General features: G+C 41.6%; 1 protein-coding gene across 11 annotated transcripts in view; it reads right to left on the minus strand.

Moving 5' to 3' along the window:
• SEC31A (SEC31 homolog A, COPII coat complex component) overlaps positions 1-22295 on the minus strand; it is a 65921-nt gene that overhangs the window by 31495 nt on the left and 12131 nt on the right. For all 11 annotated transcript variants that reach the window (XM_074950492.1, XM_074950491.1, XM_074950489.1 and 8 more), the window contains exons 6-16: positions 20015-20155; positions 17687-17829; positions 16518-16617; positions 14053-14214; positions 13720-13872; positions 11204-11431; positions 10467-10541; positions 8399-8449; positions 5935-6012; positions 4571-4637; positions 3075-3253 (exon numbers count right to left, since the gene is read on the minus strand). In XM_074950492.1, coding sequence (XP_074806593.1) covers positions 3075-3253; positions 4571-4637; positions 5935-6012; positions 8399-8449; positions 10467-10541; positions 11204-11431; positions 13720-13872; positions 14053-14214; positions 16518-16617; positions 17687-17829; positions 20015-20155 — 1377 coding nt within the window. The remainder of the gene's footprint in view (positions 1-3074; positions 3254-4570; positions 4638-5934; positions 6013-8398; positions 8450-10466; positions 10542-11203; positions 11432-13719; positions 13873-14052; positions 14215-16517; positions 16618-17686; positions 17830-20014; positions 20156-22295) is intronic.

The raw sequence follows: 22295 nt of genomic DNA on the forward strand, positions 1-22295 counted from the left end.
AGCGTATCTGGGACAGATACGTCACCATGACTCTACTCATCTGAAAGATTATGTGAATTCACATTTAGATGGGATCCAGTGAAACTTAGAAACCAGGGCAAAGGCAACACAGCACAGCAAGTATCCTTTTTATAAAATTCACACCACATGATGTGCTGATCAGGGTGCAGATGTCCCAGGGGGAAAAAGAGGGTCTGAACCACAAAGAATAAACAATGGAATCAACTGATTGTATCCAATATTATACTATAAACATGTATTGAATAAGGTATTTTCTGAAATTTGGTGACACAGTGGTGATTAGCGTTATTGAGTGAGGTATGAATGGGTAGCATGTAAAGTGTTACATATGTGTGCTGGAAATATGTTCCTAAAATGTGTTCAGACTAAGCAATCTGAGTAGAGCAGATGAACAGGTCTGTCCTAGACCTAGGAATGTGGATTCACCAGCCTGCCAGGGTCAAGCAAAGTACAACAGAAGGTACATTTGTATCTAAGGGAAATAAAGTGATCAAACTAATTAAAAAAGCAAATTGACCAGAGGGTGAAAGAAGGGGCTTGGTGTCTGCAGCCTGAAGAACAAACAGCAGGGGAGAGGAACTTCCTATGCACTTACTTTTCAAAGAATACATTTCTGGGGGTTATTGTCTATAACAAGAAAGGGAGAGAACCCCGAAGGGGCCCATCACTGAGAGGACATAGGTACAGCATGCTTTGAGCCTGTAAAAGTTGGATCCCCTAGTCTGAAAGGCTAGGAATGCTGGTAATTTGATGTACATGCAAAGAACTTATGCAAAGAAAGATTACATTTTAGTCACTATTATTTTATAGCAGGTTTTCTTTTGTTTTATTTGTAACCATACCTGTCTCCTTCTCTTGCTTAGTATCACTTCAATCTCTATTCTTTGTTCATAAACTTATTCTTGTTTTATTACAAAACCATCTCAGTGCTGTTGTATGGAAGTGTGAGTCTTAGCTAACCTAACATGCTGGTGTATGTATGGTCTCTCTGGAGGCAGGGAACTTAATTTCTGTGAGTGTCCAGTGAGAGGGACTGGCCCCTGCAGGGAGACATCTCTGGGGAACTCGAGAGCTGGGGTTCACTGATTGTCACCTACAAGGCAAGGTTTAGGCTGGTGGAGTCCTGAAGCGTTTGCTGGCAAGGCAAACAGGCTGGTGTGTCAGGGCGCTGACACATAGCTTATCAGCAGCAATGCTCTCACTCTTGCTAAGGCAGAGTGGGAACATGGTGGCTCACAGCTCTGGGTGTCCTGAGCACGATGTCACACGGGTACAGTAATCAGCAAATCAGGGACCCTGCAGAAGCTTTTAAAAATTATTTTACAGTACAAGGTTATCTTTGTTTGGTTAAGAATTTAGTTATAAAACTTCTGCACAACACAGGGCAAAGTGAGGGGCGTCACTGATTTTGTTGCTAAACTGCATGCCGACCAAACCTTTTAATTCCATTTTATTAAACTCTACACCCCTGGCAGCCTACTTCACTGCAGTTAAAAAACAATGCCCTAAGCAGAGGCAACCCAGACTTGCATCAACAATACTCTGTCCACTAACTGAACAACCCTGCCCTTTGTCCTGTGAGCCAACCTGCCAGGATCTTGATAGTATTCAGTTTTCCCTTCCCTGCCTCCGCTCTGCCCTCCAGTTACTCATCCACTTTAGACAGCATACTGATTTACTCTGCAGCTGTGTTGATATTTAGTGAACAAAGGCCTTGTAAGTAACACAATCAGGCATCAAACAAACAGTTTGCATGACTTTAGAAGAAAAGCAAAGGCAAGTAACTAATCAAAAAAAAATTTGTGCAATGACAAATGTATCACTCATTTGCTAACACAACACATCGGTAAGGGATTGGTGTTCCACAGAATTGCCTCTCTCCAAAGGATGGATTGCCAAAAGAAGTATTTGAAATACCTGTACTTCTGTTCTTTAAGCCTACTAAAAATATCTACAAAAGGTCTCAGTGAGGTGGACAGATTTTCCCTCTTTACTCTTGCCCCAGACAAAAGAAATTGGAACTGCCCTTGCCCCAATCATATCATAGGGAATGGTCAGTAAAGACCTGCTTAGAGACCGTGTGTTAGTGCTGATCATGCTTTGCAGCCTTAAGCCCTGAGCCAGAAAAATACTTGAGCAATCTGCTCAACTTTAAGCACAGGAGCAGTTCCATTTGAAGCCACTGCTCCCTGTTAAGCATGTGATTAAGTGCTTTGCTAATTCAGGACCTTAGCATGGGGATAAAAACCTGCTATTTTCAATGTTGCCTCCTCCTACTGCACCGTTAAATGCCGTTCCCTGACAAAGGAACAGTGAGAAGCAAAAACTGAAATACGTGGTCAGTTTCAAAACACCAACTTTGATAACAGAGTGTCTTGATGGCTGCTCCTCTTGCATGCACCTTCTGCTGACGCTCTGACGTAAGAGAGCGGCAGGAGGCAAAGAACTGAAGGAGCATTGCCAGCAAGGCAGAAGCTGAAGAGCAGATATAACCAGATGTCCATATCACACTGTCTCATAGATGTTGTGTGATTAGATTAGTCCTGCTATTCTTAGATATCCTTTGTACACAATAGAGCAAAACATCAGCAAAAATGTCTCCTCCAACTGACTGGATGGAAAGTAACATAAGAAGTGCTGCAGCTGGAGTAAGTACAGTACTTGCTAAAGATGATCAGATAAGACACTGCACATATACTAAACACTGAGTTTAAACTAGATATTTATCCTTGCTCATCAGCGAGGATACTTTTTACTCAATGTGATCAACAAATGTTAAAAGGATGGGGAGAGAGAGTAGAAATAAGAGTAAAAGCTGCTCTTCATCCCAGCTAATAAGCCTGTTCTCTGCTTAACAATATACAAAACAGAAAAACACCCTTTCACTCACAGATCCAATGACTGAATTTACCCTACATTCAATTCTCCTAGAAACAAATGTACAAAGATAGCAAGGAAAGTCGTATGTCACCAGAACATAAACAGTTTCAGGAGTCTGCTGAAAGCCTATACACACAAATTTTGCTTTAGTTTTCAGTTGAAAAGCTACATACCCTGGTAATTTTGCTCTGCATCTTAACAAAGTACTTTTTCTGTGTCCTCAACAGCAGCTCTTGTCCACCTGCTATGGCCAATATGATGGCATCAGCCATGCGATTATCATGTAAGCAGAGATCAACCGCACTTTCAAAGTTACCAGTCAGCAAAGCCTGGGTAATCAAACCATCAACATCTGCAACAGGAAGAATAATTTAGTTTTGAAACAATTTTACTGCTTCAAAATAAAATAGGCATTAAACATACAGTTATATAGGTGAGTCAAGTAGCAGTTTCTCTCACTCTGTGATGCTGGGCTGTTTTCTTCTTAAAGACGTTGATTCAGGAAAAAAATTAAGCACATGTTTAAGTTCATTGCTATTCAAGACAACACTTTCGTATGTGCTTAAGGGCTGCCCTCAATAGGATGGATTTCCTGAATCAAGGCCAAAGAGCCTGTAGCATTATCACCTTGTACTATGACCCCGAGAAATCTCAAACCCACTTCGTCAGGCCAAACAAGTACTCGGATAAGAGATCTCCAAGAATCACGTACTTTAGTGTCATAGGAAGTACTGCTGGTATTTCACTAGGCAGCGCTCTTTCTTCTGAGTCAGTACTGAAACTATGACCCAATGTATTTTGTTGGGGATGAACATAAGAACATAAGAATGGCCATACTGGGTCAGACCAAAGGTCCATCCAGCCCAGTATCCTGTCTGCCGACAGTGGCCAATGCCAGGTGCCACAGAGGGATGCTTGAAGTGTTATCTTGTGGATGAGATATACAAGGAAGGCCTTGAACTTCGGTGGTCGCTAAAGATCCCCAAAAAGAAAAGGAGTACTTGTGGCACCTTAGAGACTAACCAATTTATTTGAGCATAAGCTTTCGTGAGCTACAGCTCACTGCATCGGATCCGCTTCAGCTGTAGCTCACGAAAACTTATGCTCAAATAAATTGGTTAGTCTCTAAGGTGCCACAAGTCCTCCTGTTCTTTTTGCGAATACAAACTAACATGGCTGTTACTCTGAAACCTGTCATTAAGTTCCCCAGGGAATGTTGGTAAGAATGAAGTGTTAACACCCATGTCCCGACCAAATCTGAACTCTGGTAACAATAGGCTGTCTACTAAACCCTTCCTCTAGTTTCAGTGTCAACTGGTACAGGATACTTCCTAACAGTCTGTCCTAAACTGTTGTGTAGAGTTGCTATATGCAGTTAAAAAGGTGTCAAACTACCCAGAGGTGGATGCATTGCAGTGATGGGGAAAGCAATCCCTGTGTAATTCCTTACTTTTCCTAACAGAGGCGTTGTAGTACTTTGAGATTGTTGGGTGAAAGCTAATATAGAAATAATATGAAAATAATTGAAATGTGGGTAAATAACAGACTATCCGACATTCCCTAGGCAGAAGGCTCCATATAAAGAGAATTTAGGTAATACTACAGTTGTGATAGTTCAGTAAGTAAAAATATTTGCAGGCACCATGAAATCAATATAAACAGGCTTTACCTCCACTGACAGAGATGCTAAACGTTTCTTTTCCAGATGTCAGATCTTCAGTCTCCTCTTTTGTTCTCTATTAGAGAGGAAAAGTGCAGTTTTTCAGCCTATGCAAAGATTTGGCTAAATAAATCCATGTTTGAAGACATACACCTTATATTGGAGGGCATGGTATGCTTTCTTGCTGCCATTCCCCAAGAGGCTACTAACTTAGAATTAAAGAGCATTGTTATGCTCCATGTTTCTACACAATGCCATTAACGTCTCCTGGCACCTGCACAAAGCAAATCTCTGGGCACTGTGGAAAAGCCCTGAGTGTACCTAGTGATCTACCTAGCTATGTAAATGCACAAACACCACTGCTGACAGATCACTGGTGAGCATTATTAAAACTAGATGCAATTAGGGGAAAAACACTTCAAAAATGCCAGGGTTCACCTCACTGGGAAGAGGCTCATTTAAGTACATTGGCAAGTATTTAGACATTGCGAGCAATTACTTGGACAACAAGGTACAGCCTTGGGATTTCCATGCATGAATGCACAGAATAATAATAATAAAAAAAACCTCCAGAAACTTTCGGTAATCAATCCTCACAGTCCCACTGTGAGGACTGCAGATGATAACATCCTCATTTTACAGAGAGGGAAACCAAAAAGTTACGTCACCTGCTCAAGGTGTCAGGGTGAGTCAATGTCCAAGCATCTAATTGCTCCACCATGATGCATCAGGTTGGTATGTACTGCTTTTTAAATAAGCATAAATTTTTTCCCCACAAAAAGGCTGCTCTGTATGTTAATGCTATCTAGCTAACACTTAACTTTACTGCACAGAGATCTGGTGCGTGATCCTGCAAAGTCCTGGGCAACCTGGCTCAATCCTGCAAAGCATTTAAACACATGCTTAGCTCTGGGCATTGAAATGAGACCACTCTCATGCTGAAAATTAAGCACATGCTTAAAAATGCTAAACTGGATAAGGGCCAGAGCATTCAGCAGCCTCTACAATAGAACCCTTTGTGATCTTTCACTTAAACCCCCCCCCCCCCCAACTATCTCAAATCCAATGTGAAAATCTATGCACAACGTGTTAATTTTTGAATTTAAAATAAAATTCATATAGAAATGTGTACTACCCAGTGTGAGTCTCCTTTGAACATGAGTTCTCAGCCTTTTCATCGTGTGGACCAAACCTGAGCAGAGAAACTGTTGATTGACTACCTCCCCTCTCATTTGCCATTGTGCAAATATACACAGGTACAATACACACACAAAGAGAACATTAGAAAGATGCACTAGAAAGAAAATGAGCTGTTAAGGCAGTGGGTAAGTGTGTGATAACCTAACATAGTTAATACAGAAGCCAATGCTTACCTCTCCCAAGAATGGCTCTTCAGTAGCCTGGCTATCTTCTTCATCACTTTGTACTGATTGGTCAGATTCTTTAAGAGCCTTTTGCAGAGAACGGAAGATGACATTTGGAAAAAGTTAGCAGGAGGGGGAGAGAGAGAGAGAGAGCGAGAGACACTCAGCTGTGAAGAACGCAGATTAAAAGGAACACGAGCCCAACAATATACAGAGCCAGTCTGCCAAGAGCAGAACTCCATTTGCAGAAATGTAAATGTCTTCACTTCCTTGGTTTTCCCCACTAACTAGAGCCACACTTAGGGCACATCCACACTGCTACAGCGCTGCAGATTCGCCATTGTAGCTGCTGTAGGGTAGATGCTTCCTACGCTGACAGAAGGGGTTTTTCCACTGATGCAGACAATCCGCCTCTCTGAGAGATGGTAGCTATGCTGATGGAAGAATTCTTTCATCTACAGTGGGGGTTAGGACGACCTAACTACTTTGCACAGGGCACAGAGTTCTTCATAGCCCTGAGCAATGCAGCTAGGTCAATATAATTTGTAGGTGTAAACCAGGCCACAGGTTTCAAATTAGCCATCTGAACACATGTAGCCACTTTTTTTAAATTTGACACTAATTGACAGTAGCCAAGAGAGCACGTGCACTATGATGACAGGAAGAGCATTTGTAACAGACTCTGACGAAGGAGAGAGCGTGAGGGAGAGAATGTAGGGCGAGGGTATATTTCACTACCGCTTTAGACCATTAAAAGAAAAAAAATATGCATATTCAATGCAAGCCATTCTTACAAGAAAGCTGTGGGAATCTCAGATTCAGTCCCACATGCTGAAAATTAAACCATTAAACCATATCTGCAGACAGATATGCTAGGGAAGAAGTACGGCAAGGCGCTGCAGGGGAAGCCCTAATCAGCTCCTGCCACCCTGGCCCCAGTCAGGGGAAGTGGGTTGGGGCTGGGCCACTACTTAGGACTGTCCTGGAAGCTGGCCACACCTGCCAGCCTCATTAACAGGGGCTAAAAGCTTGAGAGGAAGTGAGTTGGGGGGGACGGTGGTGGAGACCAGGAGGGGAGAGTATGCTCAGAAGGAGCCAGGAGCCTGTTGGGACTGAGGCCTGTGCTAGGCCAAACCTGTAAATGCTCTGTAAATAATTGGAGCTGGTTGGGGGGGACCGGACACAGGAATAAAGAGCACAGGTGTTGCACCAGCTTGAAGTGGTCCTGACTCACTGGGGAGCGGGGCCAGGAGGCTGACCCCAGCAGGGCGCGGTGAGCACCCCGTTACAAGAAGGGCCTAGCTTCCAGACCGGCTGGTGCGCCATATTCACTCTGGGAAGAGTGGGCAGCCCCCTCAAACCGTATCCAGCAATGTACAGCACACACTAGCCAGGGCCACAAACTGCTCCTCTTGACAGGAGCAAAGCATGCTGCCTGGCAGTGCATTCCCTGCCTTCTCCCACCCCTACAATCCTGGACCTGGACAGCACCTAGATTATTGTTGTGGTGAGAGCTCCCTTCCCCAGCTTCCTCATTCCATATGATAAGGGCAGGATTCTCCCTACTGTCTGTCTCCAGAGTGATGAGCACTTAAATGTCACAGATTATATTTCTCCCTGGAACTACCATTAGTGTGAATTACTACTTTAATTAGATTTAACCAGAGGTCACAGCACTTTGTTTTAGCAATTGTTTAAGGGAAGGTAGAAATTGCAATATAAGTAGTGATTGCCTACAACAAACATGACTTGCTGAGAATGTGGGGCTGCAGAGAGAAAGAGAGAAGAGGAGCTGTTTATTTCTGGGCTAGCTAAGAAGGTTGTTATTTACTCTGTGCTTTCCAAGCCATTGTGGTTCTCCTCAGACCAGAGGAGGGAGAGGACATCACATAAGTCCTTTACTCTCCCCCCACCCCAAATATTGAAAAAGATTTCTTTTTAAATCCATTTTTTATTTTAAAATGATAAAAAACCAGGGTGGTTCTTCCCCCAACACGTTGCAATTCTTTTTGTTAATGATCCGGAGGCTGCAGAGATTGCCTGACAACAGGAAGGATATGGCACCTTTCTACACCCATAGACAATATAAACATTGTAATGGACACTACAAAGGGATTAAAAAAGCAACCAATATGGAGGAACAAAGAAACCCTACAAAACTCGTGTCAAGATTAATTTCTCTCCCTGTAGACAGAGATCCTAAAACAAACACACCATTAACTGCTAACTGGGTGATAAGAAATAAACTAACTAATGATATTCACACAGTTCTAGAGCCAGAGATTTCAGGGATTTTTCTTCATATGAACTTTCGTATTTTATGTGGAAATTGTAAATTTGCAACATTCTCATAATCTGAGTCATTCATATGTTCTGGTATAACTACTGAGTTAAAAGAGAAATTATTCTTACCTGGCACATTTTTGTTATATTAATATGGCAAAAAAGATTTTTGTTGTTTTTGTTTGCTTACCTCCTCTAGTTTGCCATCTACAAGACTCTCTTTATTCAGAGCTGAAGTAATCTACAAAATAAATAAGATTTATTAGAGAAGTGGTTTTCTCTCTTACTTTAGGGTATGTAGCAAGAGTTAACATCTCGCAGGTCACCGTAAGTTGGAGATGAAGAGAAGGCCCTGATTGCATGAGAGTTGAAACCATGCTAGAACGTTGCCCTGATCATTGTGCAGAGGAATTTACTTTGAGACCCATGCTAACCAAACTGTGATGGAACTGACCGCTTCTAAAGGTTAAAATCTTCTTGGATTTTAGCTTTCTGGGGGCAGAGACTGCGTCTTCCGTTGTGTTGCACAATATAGGGCCCCAATCCTGATTGGGGCTTCTGAGTTCTAGTGTAGTAATAAAATAATAATGTTATAACACAGCTCTCAGGGGGAAAAAAATCCCTGTCTATAGTGATTAGGGAAAACTGGGTTTTGTTAGGATTGTTGCAACCACAGCAGGACAATGTGTCAGGGTAGGATTTTCAAACAGGTGGAAGAGTTCAGACACCTACCTCTCATTGACTTTCAATGTGAAGTGGGTGTCTAACTCCTTTAGGTCCCTTTGAAAATCCCAACCTAATGTATACATAAAGAGTTAAAATACAGACTGGAAAAGCATTAGTCTAGCAGCTGGACAGGATGACTTTTCTAATACCACTAATCTCATCCGATTACTTCTAGTTCTACAGGTTGAATAGTATCCCTAAAGGCTGTTCTAGTCTGTAAATTTAGCTTAATGCACAGGGTTTTTTCTAGACTCTCATTTTTATTTACATTACTGTAAATACAGCAATGAAAAGTGATATTCCAGAAGTTCCCTTGTGTTGGCCAGAGTGCCAGACCAAAAAATAATAAAATAAATCCGCATGCTACTAGAAGCTTATTTTGGCAAACTGACACCAATTGCTCTTTTTATATTAGGGATAAGGTAAGAAACCTAAAAATGTTAAAGAATAAATTGAGATTCACTGTTTTTTGTTGTCATGATGTCATTAACTCTAAAATTAGTCAGTCACTCTGTATTTTTTCAACTCAATAGATAACACGGATTCAGTTTAAAGTGCAATTCTTTGCTGAAAACTAGCTATTTTTCAGACACACTTAAGTTTGGAGGTGCTACAGATTACAAAAATGAGTAAAGTGTTTGAACCAATTTAGTCAAAATTAAAGGAAAACAAACTAGAGATTTCATAATAGATGCAATACTGTTCTACTGAAAAAGTGAAGAACACAGCACTGTGAGATAAAGTAGATGGCTTGAAAAGTAAGCTCAGAAAAGTTCGACCAGAACACCCGGTCGAAAAGGGATCCTGGTGGCTCCGGTCAGGACCGCTGCCCGGGCCGTTGACTGTCCAGTTGGTGGTGCCGGGGCTGGCAGGCTCCCTGCTAGCCTCTGCGCTTCGTGGCTTCCGGGAAAAAGCTGGCATGTCCCCCTTCCGGCTCCTACACGCAGGTGCAGCCAGGGGGCTCCACATGCTAACCCTGCACCCCAACCCCCTGCCCCAGGCTCAGCCCAGAGCCCCCTCCCACACTGCGAACCCCTCGGCCCCAGCCCAAAGCCCGCACCCCCTCCCGAACCCCAACCCCCTACCCCAGCCTGGTGAAAGTGCGTGAGGGTGGGGGAGAGTGAGGGACGGAGGGAGGGGGGGATGGAGTGAGTGGGGCAGGGCCATGGGGAAGAGGCAGTTAGATCATGGATTGCCCTTAGATTCAAAAAGTGATCTTGGGCATAAAAAGGTTGGAGACCACTAGTTTATAGGATAGTAATTGAATTATAGTAGTTAACATAGGGTAATAACTGCATCCTGGGATAATACAGCTTTAACTGAGTTATCAGGAAGCATCCTCAAGATACTACTACACAGAAAAATGTTCTGTCCTCTCACATGCTCTGTTTTGTTATTGCCATTCCAACTCTCCATCTATATGCCAAATAATATAAGCACCTCAACTTCTGATCCTGTCTCTAATATTTCATATTTCAATATATTCCTCAGTATAAATACTTAATAAATACACAACTTTCAAACAGATTTACCTTTTGCCCTAGGTCTTCCTTCCTGTACCCCAAAAGTTCAAGGTATTTGCCACGAGAATCTTCTTCAAAATTCACCTTAAAAAAAAAACAACTCAGTCAACAGAAGCATGTTTTGAATCCTAATTTCATTTTCCCCATTTAATTTCAACTGACATGCGTAATCATTTATTGGGAATTGATGATTAAGCAAAATGTGTTAAAAAGGGAGAACTTAATTGTGGACTCCGAGGACCTGGGCCTCTGAGTATAGCTATGTCTAGTAACTGGACCTCTTGAATTTCCATTTAGTTCTTATTCTGAAAATACAAAATGTCATAACTAATAATAGAAAGCATATTTTACCTTACCAAATACTAAAACTGAAATCTCTCATTACCTGAGCTAGTATAAAGATGTACCAATACTAGGCCAAATGGTTAAATTGTGTCAAACCTTCCCCAGAATCTGTAGCTCTTTGCTTCTGCTAGAACACCTTTAAGAGCAGACACTAAAGCATACCTATTTCAAAGATTCCTTGTCCTGCCATCAGTAATCTCTTTTGATCAAGTATATGGATTATTTGATACCATTTTCAGAATCTAATCTCATTCTACTGTACAAACTAGAAATTGCCTCATTATCTTTACACAGTGTCTTCTGTTTAAAATGTTTTACCATGCACTGAGAACCACTTTTAGTATTGGTTTTCAGAGGCTAGGGAATCCTTTAATAATTCAGAAACATCTGAAAAACACTACCTTTAAGAAAGACCATACATTTTTCTCAAAATCAGTCTGGGCAGCTTCTATTTTTTTCTGACAGTAGTTGAAGAAGCCTTCGGACTGCACAGCTTCTTGCAGCTGATCCGAACGGTTCAGAAACTCTTTCTCGGTGACAACTTGACTCACATACACTTGGTGCTGCTGCTGCTCAGCTCCTTGTTGATGAGACTTTATATTCTCAAATGTAACTAGCTTCCCTCCAAACTGTAATTTAATAAATAATGTACCAAATATTACATATATAACGTATTTATACAATGCACACACATTTATACAAACACACACACACACTTTATATATTACTTACACACAAATTTTCTCTCTTGATTCATTCTAATGCCCCAATCCTGCAAACACTTACACATGTGAGTAGTCCCACTGAACGCACTGAGACTACACACAAGAGTAAAGTTACTCATTTGCATAAACATTTGTAGGATCACAGCCTCAGACTGAAAGCTCCTAGGAACAGGGACAGTGTATTTGTACATCTTGCACAATGGGGCTCTAATCTTGATTGGGGCTTCTGGTGCTGCTACAACAGGGGTGGACAAACTTTTTGGCCCGAGAGCCACATCTGGGTATGGAAATTGTATGGCAGACCATGAATGCTCACAGAATTGGAGACTCAGGTAAGGGAGGGCGGGGGAGGGCTCCAGCTGGAGGTGTGGGCTCTGGGGTGGGGCTGGGAATGAGGGGTTCAGGGTGCAGAGGGTGCTCTGGGCTGGGACTGAGGGCAGGAGGGGGATCAGGGCTGGGGCATGGGAGAAGGGCAGGGGTGCAGGCTCCGTGTGGCGCTTACCTCAAGCGGCTCCCAGAAGCAGTGGCATGTCCCCCCATCCAGCTCCTACACGGAGGCACGGCCAGGCAGCTCTGTGTGCTGCCCTGTCCACAGGTGCTGCCCCTGCAGCTCCCATTGGCCGCAGTTCCCGGCCAATGGGAGCTGCGGGGGCGGCGCGTGGAGCCCCCTGGCTGCCCCTACGCATAGGAGCCAGAGGAGGGACATGCCGCTGCTTCCAGGAGCCACGCGGAGCGGGGCAAGCCCTGTACCCTGCTCCCCGGAGGGAGCTCGAGGGCCGGATTAAAATGTCTAGAGGGCCAGATGTGACCTCCCGGGCCGCAGTTTGCCCACCCCACTCCTTTGCTACAATATAATTGTTAAATAATTAAATTATGCATACACATATGGCATGGTAAGTGCTACCTGAAAATATGCCTAAAAATGTGCAACTCTACCTTAGACAGCACACAACTGGCAGATTAGAGCGACAGAAATAAAAGTGGCCAAGAAAAAAACAAGATTTGGATAATAGGGAAAGAAGAAAAAAAGAAGTTAACCAATTTGGCTCTAAATGAAGCCAGTATAATATAAAACAAAAAACCCACACAACTCCAAATTTCTCAGTTAGCTAATAGAGAACTAGGATGAGATAATGGGAATCAACATCCCAAAGTACAGTTAGAAGTATATATGAATTGTTTCTAAAACAACATGAATTATACCCTACTGGAGATGTCAAATTTCACTTTAACCTATGAATCAGATAACACTATGCTGAGACTAGATCAGTATTTTGGCACAGATATCTATTCTGAGTCAGGGTTCACCGAGAGAACAAAAACCTGGCATATTCTAGTTCTCAGTTTAAAACCCTGTAACTTAGAAGTAAGTGAACAATGTACTTATAGAACAGATGGCTCTGCTCTCAAAGTACAGTGGAACCTTGCTAAATCTCACTTGGTTAACCTGTGACTTTGATAATCCTTAAAAAAAAAAAAAAAAAAAAAAATCAATAAAACTTGGCATTCTCACCCTGCTTCTCAGCAAAGACTTAACAGCAGAGAGGTCTCATACACTTCAAAGGTGTTACTAAACATAGAGTGTATTTACTATGAAGATTTCAGAGTAACAGCCGTGTTAGTCTGTATTCGCAAAAAGAAAAGGAGTACTTGTGGCACCTTAGAGACTAACCAATTTATTTGAGCATAAGCTTTCGTGAGCTACAGCTCACTTCATCGGACGCATACTGTGGAAAGTGTAGAAGATCTTCTACACTTTCCACAGTATGCGTCCGATGAAGTGAGCTGTACACTTTCCACAGTATGCATCCAATGAAGTGAGCTGTAGCTCACGAAAGCTTATGCTCAAATAAATTGGTTAGTCTCTAAGGTGCCACAAGTACTCTTTTTCTTTTTACTATGAAGTGTAGTTCATAATTGAAAACTAAAGTAGACATAGCAAACTACATTAACAAAGTGTATGGTGATGCAGCACCTATAAAAATTATTCTGGAACGTATTTATTCGCTTGGCTGCCAACTGCAAAACGCGGTACCCCACAGTGGACCTTCCAGTCATTATTGCAAATGAGTGAAGCTCTGTTGTAATGCAATATGGAACCCCTTCTACACTGCTTGCAGAGAATATATCAGAAACTTTATCGCAAAGTCAATTTTGCCCACTCAGTAGCCTATAAAGGGCCTCTCACTTACTGAAAACGATGCACCCACAGGCCGTCGGACCCATTTGGGTGGCTTCTTTAATGGTAGAACAGTGCTCTGAGGAGTCGTCTGCTGTGGAAGCTGCAACGGAGGAAGGGGCTGTCCCGTGCCAAATGGATCAAGATTCCCAAAGGAGGATGAGAGCTTTAAAGAGAAAGAAACTGATTGCACATTTCCTGCAGTGTTCAATGTAAGATACATATTTGTACATGATAATTATTCAACAGTCTAGCGTACTACTTCGACTGTCAATGCTTCCGCCATTTTCAAATTTTGTCACATGGAACTAAGTATTTTCTTTTCTAACTTCACATTTTTCAATACCTTGTCTACCTGTTTCTGCCTCAAACCATCTGTGCTCCCTCCCATGATGGAGTAAATGCTGATCCGTCCATCAAAAGAAGCAGCTGAAAGGAGAGCAGGGTTTCTGGGACACCACTGAACGTCAAAGCACCACTGGGTATTTGTGGGAAGCTCATACAACACCTGTGCCAAAACAGAGTTTGATGAAACAGTATTAACATAATAAATGACACTATAGACGCTAATGTGTCACTAAAGATCCTGTGTCCATACGATGGGCAACTACACTCTGAAACAGGATTAGGGTGTCCTACTTTAAAATCATCTCCATGGGACGAGAGAAAGGAGGGGCTAAAAACTGTGGCTAAAGGCTTTCAAGAGAAAAATGATGGTTTTGTGGCTGGAATGCGACTCAGGAGATCTGGCTTCTGTGCCCACCTCTGCCACAGACATCCTGTGCAACCCTGGGCTAGTCACTTAGGGTGAATTTTTCAGAAAACCCTAAGGGATTTAGGAGCCTAAATCCCATTGGAAATTATGCTAAGTTTCTCAGCTGAGAACCCTTGGCTTCCCACTTTGATTCAACAGAACCATGGTCTGCTGCCGATCAGGGCACAGCAGAAGGCTGGTTGCTTTGGCATGAGGGCATGATTGGAAGAATGAGGTATAGCTGAACCTTCAGAGAAGCCTGTTTACTTATGCTGACTTTCACCATTGTTTTGTGCAGTTTTGGGTCTTTTTGCATTACGGCAACATCCATAGGAAGGTGTTAGGGCACATTTCAAACAGCCAAAGAAAATGTATTCATATTTTAAAACTATGTTTCCATGACTCAATGAGTTTCTCTTGTGTTATATAGCAACTATGGGAGCCCTCTGGTGGGCGAAAACCTACCTCTTTACTTCCCATAGATTTTAATTAAAGACTCAAGTCTACTGAATAAAGAATCCCCACCCTTTTAAAAAGTTGTTCAGTTAAAAACCTGGAAGGAATGTTAATTATTAAAGCTTCTATTAATTTTCCATCAATACAATCAGACATTAATTCTTACCACTTCTACAGCAAATACAAAATAGTGTCTGGCTGAAAATGCCTTGTAGCTTAAAAAAAAAAAAAGTGGGGGGACGGGGAGACATATAAATTCCCATCCAACAAAGCAGTGAAACATACTTAACTTCAGTGGGACTACGCACCTGCTTAACTTTAAGCATGTGATTAAGTGCTTTGCCAAATCAGAGCCATAAAGATGTAGGAGCAAAAACATCTGTATTAGAGTAGGCTACTGCCATTTAAATGGTGGAGTAAGAAATGACACAATCAATTCTAATTTGATTTCTCCCCCAAATCAGAGTTCTCATATGTAACTCTGAAGGGATGAAATCAAGTCAAAAACCCATGGCCAGGAAGCCTCAACACCTTCAAAAACGCCGTCCTTGGAGTAGGGGCAAAGAAAGCAGGACCTCTCAAATACCCTACTCTGTGGGGGCCAAAGGAGGTAGTGAGCAGGTGTGTGGTCTACAAAGGCTTTCACATGTGCAAAAGAAAGGGTTCAGGGTTCCCACATGCAGGGGTGAAAGTAGGCCGGTACAGCGTACCGGTAAGAAGTGGCCGCCTTACCGGCTCGTACACAGCTGACGTTAAAGCACTGCCATGGCAGCGCTTTAATGTCGCTGCCCCTTTTGCGCCCCCCCAGGGCCGCTGATGGGGTGGGGGAGGGCAGCTGCCCCGGAGCCCAGCGATTTAAAAGGGGCCAGGGCTCCTGGCCACCGCCGCTGCTACCGCAGCAGCGCCCAGAGCCCTGGGCCCTTTAAATTGCTGCCACAGCCCAGTGCAGCACTGGGCAGTGTGGAAGGGCTGGCTGACGCCCAGCCCCGCCCCTTCCACCCAAGACTGGCCCCCGTACCGGTAAGTATTTGATCTCACTTCCACCCCTGCCCATATGTATCACCGGACTCCAGATTTTTGACTCATGATTTCTTTGGGTTGCAAAGAACAGCAGATGTGCCAAAAAACACACCTCAAGGAAACCATGGACAAAAAACCAAGAGCCCATAGACAGGTACACTTCACAAAGCTACTTTTAGCAGAGGCAGATGAAATGAATAAAACTGAACTGACAGTGTCCCTTCAGTGAACCCTAAGAGTGAGCAGGTGACAAGTCTTGTCCTGTCCTGGTTTATAATATATATGACTGACAGTAGCAGCTAACACTCGCAGGTTTTAAAGAGGTCACCTTTGTATAAGACTGACCCAATTTTTCTCAGTTGGATTGCGTGTACAAAATGTTTGGGATCAGAGAACATAGTTTTGGTATGAAGGGGAAAATTGTAAAACAAATATTAACGACTCTTAAAAAAATAATTTTGCTCACATCACTGTGTCATCTATATACAAAGTCGGTATGTTCTCCACGACACTCCACAACAAATGTAATGCAAAGAATCTTTCTCTGTTTATGACCTTTAAAAATGGGTTGCATACAATACCTCCCCTGTATTAGGGTTAGAGCAGAGAATCTTAGCATCCTTTCCACAGCTGAGTAACAGCTCAGGATCTGCCATACTCCAAGCAATGGTCAAAATACCCCTGTGTGAAAAGCCATAGTAAGAAAATATTAATATAAATGCATGATGATTAATGAGGCACCCTCATTAGCAGGCATCTAGATTACCTGGCCACTTCATCATTAAATGCCAAGTCCCTCGCCACCCCCATTATGTTGAGAGAGTAGAGAAGGTGCTGCCAACATTTGTTTTATTGAAATAGATTTTTTCCACTTTCTGCACAAGGAGTCATGACAGTGTAGCCACAGACTTAGGGCACAATCCAGCAAGGTACCTGAAAGCCAAATACTATATCCATTGATAAAAAACATGGATATCAAAAGGTAGATTGTGGAATAAAATATCACATGAATACCTGACTCGGAAAATTGCAGGATAAGAACTGTGAATAATACTTGTGGCAATCTTCTTTTTATTACTAAAGGGTTAACATTAGCAGAGTCAACATCGGCATTTTCAGGGAGTGCTTGCAACACAGTGTTTTGCTGCCCTCCATCCTCAAATGCAGTAAACTCCTGTCCATCATTTTCACAGCACTGTACACCAGGTCAGCCAAAAGGTTTTAGGGGAGAGTTAGTGAAAGGATTCATTAGAATACACCCCAAATTTACGCAACTCGTTTTGGATTAGAAAGCATGTATTAGTGTTTGTATGGGTGGGGGATCTTTAGATTCCCCAACCCCTCCGGCAGAAGTAGAGCCCAGCTGCTTCTTCCTTTGCACCCTTGCAATCGGTTTACATATGTTTAAGTTTTTGAGACTTTCTTCTCAAAGGAAACAGCTAGAAACGTACTGTACTTTAAAAAAAAAAATTAAAGCTAGAAACCTTCTGCACAGTTCTAGCTCCTTAAAACCAGTGTGGCCCACTGGCACAGGTTTGCTGGGCACAAAGGCTAGCCGTATCACTAAAAGTCTAGATTAAGCATTACAGTAGCTGCTAAAGCACCTGCCTTGGAGCTTAAAATTGAGATGGCATTTATACCAACTGATAGAGGGTAAAAATACAGTAATGTGTACAAACCAAGATTACAATGAGGAAATGGCTAAACAATAAAGAAAAGTCAAGATTTACAGACGAGCCGCTGTAAATACCTTGTATGGTTTTCCAAAACACGAAGAGGAGAAGAAGCAAACCTAAGATCCCACATCTGAATTACAGGCAACCTGTCATCTTCTGAAGCCAGGACCATCTGTGTAGCCACATCAGGGTGCCATGCCAAGTCTGAGCAGTGCATCTGATAGATAAAGTAGTGTTAGACCACAAGATAATTAAGCAGAGCTATAAAAAAAAGGAACCCTCCAAAACAGAAGCACGGAGAATGCTGGCTTGAGTGTTGCCCTGTTTATTCCCATTTCGTGCCTGTATTCTTCCGTAACTAGACCAGTGGCTCTCAACCTTTCCAGACAACTGTTCCCCTTTCAGGAGTCTGATTTGACTTGCGTACCCCAAGCCTCACCTCACTTAAAAACTACTTGCTTACAAAATCAGACACAAAAATACAAAAGTGTCACAGTGCACTATTACTGAAAAATTGCTGATGTTCTCATTTTACCATATAATTATAAAATAAATCAACTGAAATATAAATATTGTACTTATATGTCAGTGTATCGTATATAGAGCAGTATAAACAAGTCATTGTCTATACGAAATTTTTGTTTGTACTGACTTCATTAGAGGTTTTTATGTAGACTGTTGTAAAACTAGGCAAATATCTAGACGAGTTGATGTACCCCTTAGAAGACCTCTGCGTACCCTCACGGGCACACATACTCCTGGTTAGGAAGCACTGAACTAGACTATAGGCCAGGTTACACCATGATTAGATCCAAATTCTCTCCTCTATTTCAAAGCAAAGAACTGACAAATGGAATAAGCTCCCAATCCAGCTCCCAGAACATTGATTTAATAACATCTGGAATGCTACTTGAATTTAGTGTTTCAAAGGCTCTCTCAAAAGGACACTCATGTGGTTTATGTCCAAAACATGTGTTTTAATACAACAAATACAGAAAAACCTTTACATAAATATTTTAATGAAATTTAAAATATATAGATTTTAATTAAAACCACTTGTTAGCATGCAACTAGTCCCTTGCAAACACTACAGCATTGTGCTGGAACTCAAAGGTGAAACAAGCTATGCTGAGAAACTGGCAAAATGCAGATTGTGAAAAGTAAATCAGATTAAGACTGGAAGTCTAAGTTATTATTAGTAACTCAAATAAGCAAGAACTTGTTTGTTAAGTATATTTTTAAACTGTTAGTTCCTCTTAAAGGTTTTAGACTCTTTAAATCATTTATCAATATAAATATTTGCAATCATTAATAATTTCCTTTAATAAACTTGTTCATAAATGTAAGATGCCTAACTATAAACATGAATCTTTAACCAGATACCGCAACTGTGAACCGTATGACCGAAGAAGAGCCCTGTGGAGCTAGAAAGCTTGTCTCTCTCGCCAACAGGAATTGGTCCAATAGAAGATATTACCTCATCCCACACCCCCTTGTTTTTCTCGTATCCTGGAACGAACATGGCGACAACAATGCTGCAAACAACCAGGGGGTGGTCAGCCTTATGTGGAATATTCACTTGTGCTACTGAGACACAGCCCGTGCGTCAGGGTGAGCCCTGGAAGGAATTCTGCTTCGGAGAGCTCTCTATGGGACAAAGAGGATGTTCCCATTTCTACATCCCCAATATCATGCCTTCCACAGCAAGGCAGCCTGCTCTTCTGTCCAGTGCACCGGGGATGTGGGCCATTGCCCCTGACACCTCTGGAGTGTCTTGCCAGGGAGCAGTCCGAGCACCTGTGCCTGGCTGCTGTACAGAAGAGTAAGGGAGCTGGAGTTCTTTGCACCCTCCATCTGAGCTGTAAGGCACAAGGTCAACCTCCAGGAGTAGCTTCACTGTGGAAGTAAAACTATTTAAACCTACTGGTAAATGCATCAGCTGCTTTATTCTCTCTCAGACACACACTGTTCCAGATGACAGGACTTCAGCCTATTTTAATAAAATCTTCCCACTGCAGCCATGAATGGGTCAATACTGAATTTATCAGCATCGTGTGCATCACTTACCCAGTCTGACTTCTCACTGTTGAGTAATACATAATGTCCCCTTCTCTTGCCTGAACCCTAAACTTCCTACCAAAATCCTTCCCTGCCAATATTAATTGAATCATTTGCAAAAATTAATTATTTAAAGTAATAATCCACCTTTGGCATATAATTATAGCCCTTTAAAAAATTAACAGATGCTACAGCAGGTAGTATAAAATGAGGACATGTTCCTGTGTCACTTAAGAGTCTAATGAGAATCTGTGCAGTCACTTGTCTTACTATGGTAAAAATACGTCTAATAGTTAATCATGATTATTAATACAGGCTCTTGATAGTTTAACATAATAAATTACCCGGTTGCTGTGGTCGCTGACTTTGATGATAGGTTCATTCTTCCTCAGATCCCACACGGTAGCACGACCACTAGGACTGGCAGATGCCAAGATGTGCTGGACTTGCCTATTCCATGCAATGCAGCTGATGTCTTCTGGAGGCTATTGCAAACAAAACACGTCCCAACATTGTCTTTTTTTCCCAACAGAGAACTCAATTTTTTTTTTATTAGATAAGTTGGCTAAAACTACGAGTTTTCAAAGCTAATCCTCATAGCCCATGTGTTTGTTTTACCTTCCTGAATAAATAAAATTGACATGAGGAAATTTTATAACCCATGCATTTAAATATACAGTAGCTTTGTCTATGGGCTGGCTATCTGCACCCCTCCTTCCTTTCTGCCTGTGATAAATTTGATGCATTAGCCAGCTATGGAGGAAGACAGAGCACATTTGTTGTCTCCAAGAGCTTAATAGTGACCCGTAAAAAAGTATTTAAAAATTGGACTCGTGCCCTTGATTGGTCTTTTGTGATGTATAGAAAAATGAAAGGTGGAGTTTTTTGTTTTTGTTTGGAGTGTTAATTCTTTTCTGCTTATTTTTTTTTACTTTATTAGGATTGTTAAGTCTGGTCTTCCCTGATTATGTTAGAAGATTTCTTGGGTGTCTCAGAGCATGTGCATTACAAGCTCTCAGACCTTAATTCAAAGGGCATGGATCTTTAACATGTCTCCAAAATGTTCATTAGTCATTGGACTAATTTGATAACAAAAAACAAGCTAAAACCAAGGTGTTTTAAAACAGTCTGACCACAGATTGCTACTCAACTGCTCAACTTTCATTCTCTCAATAACTATTATGTAATAACTTCACTAGTTCTCCAGTCACCGTAAAGTCTTTCGTGGTAAATAAAACCTGCTTTTCTACTAACAACTATGTAAACTCACACAGAGAAAAATAAACTTTAAAATACACAATACCACAAGTACCTTTCAGGCCTTCTTTACACAGCACGGAGAAGGGGAAAAAAGGACAGAAGCCTAACATTTTCTTCTTTTCTCCACGTCTTCTTTAAACAAAACACATGCTAAATAGCGGTGCTTAGATATTAAGATGATACATTCCATATGAATATCTACAACTGTCACACCTATCGCCTAATAAACTACCACCTATTAATAGCCAGGTTTAAGACCTTATTTTTTAATCTGCATCTTTCACAGCAGCATAAAGATCCTTCAGACTTAAACACACAGAAGAACACGCCAAAGTAGACTACAAAAAACAGCCTCCATGGAGCTGTGAAGGATGTTTAAAGCACGCTGAAAAAACTAGAGAGACTTGGCTTTCTAACAACCATTGGTGAACTGAAATGCAACTCTGTCCATGAAAGTTAGGGACAGGTCAAAAATGACCCATCAGATTTAACTTGCTGCAAAATCTTACCCCATGAAAAGATGAGTCATTACTGGCTAATTCCACAGCTAACTCAAACTTTCATGCCTTTTCTTGTTAAAACTGCTTCTAATGTCAACCCTTTGATCTGTCTGGGAGAGGTCTCTGCTTCTATTATGGTAGAAAATCTCACTTAGGAACCAAACAAAATACAGTACAAGGAATGCACAACAATGGGATTTTGCTCACTCATACCTGAAAGTGTGACAACTGATAAGTTGTTCTGATGACACAAGACACAAGAGTTAAGTGTTGTAACCTTACTGGCAGGTTTGGGTGTGCAAAAGAATTCAGAACTGGACACAAACTGCATATAAGCACTACAGTCACAATGAACATCATTATAAATAGAGTCATTGTTGGTTACTTGGAATGCAATTTAAGTCTCCAGTAAATTCAGAGTCAATTTTCACAAAAGCGGTGTTCATTACAACCTGCCTGTAGTGCTTCATAAAGGTTGAAGCCATTAATGAATCATATTCAAAACAAAACAATCTCCACTTTTAGCCTTAACAGTCAATAAATTTACAATCAGAAAAACAAACATCCACTGGGGGTTATTTTATTGTTCAGGAGCAAAATATATACAATATACGTAATATAACAACATACTTGTACGATTCTTAACCCCAACAGAAATCTATATAATTATTTTAAGGAATGTATCTCACAGTAGCAGATGTTTATCCAGGGCTTAACTACATTCAAGGTAATATTTGCAATATATAAATTAAGTTTTTGAAAACAGAGATTGGTGCTTAGAACTGCTTCAATACTGTATGAGATTTCAAATAAATTAAATAATCTGCATATTTTTCAGCATTCTTCAAATCAGTTGACAAACAAA

This window comes from Natator depressus, chromosome 4, assembly GCF_965152275.1.
Source record: "Natator depressus isolate rNatDep1 chromosome 4, rNatDep2.hap1, whole genome shotgun sequence".
NCBI lineage: Eukaryota > Metazoa > Chordata > Testudines > Cheloniidae > Natator > Natator depressus.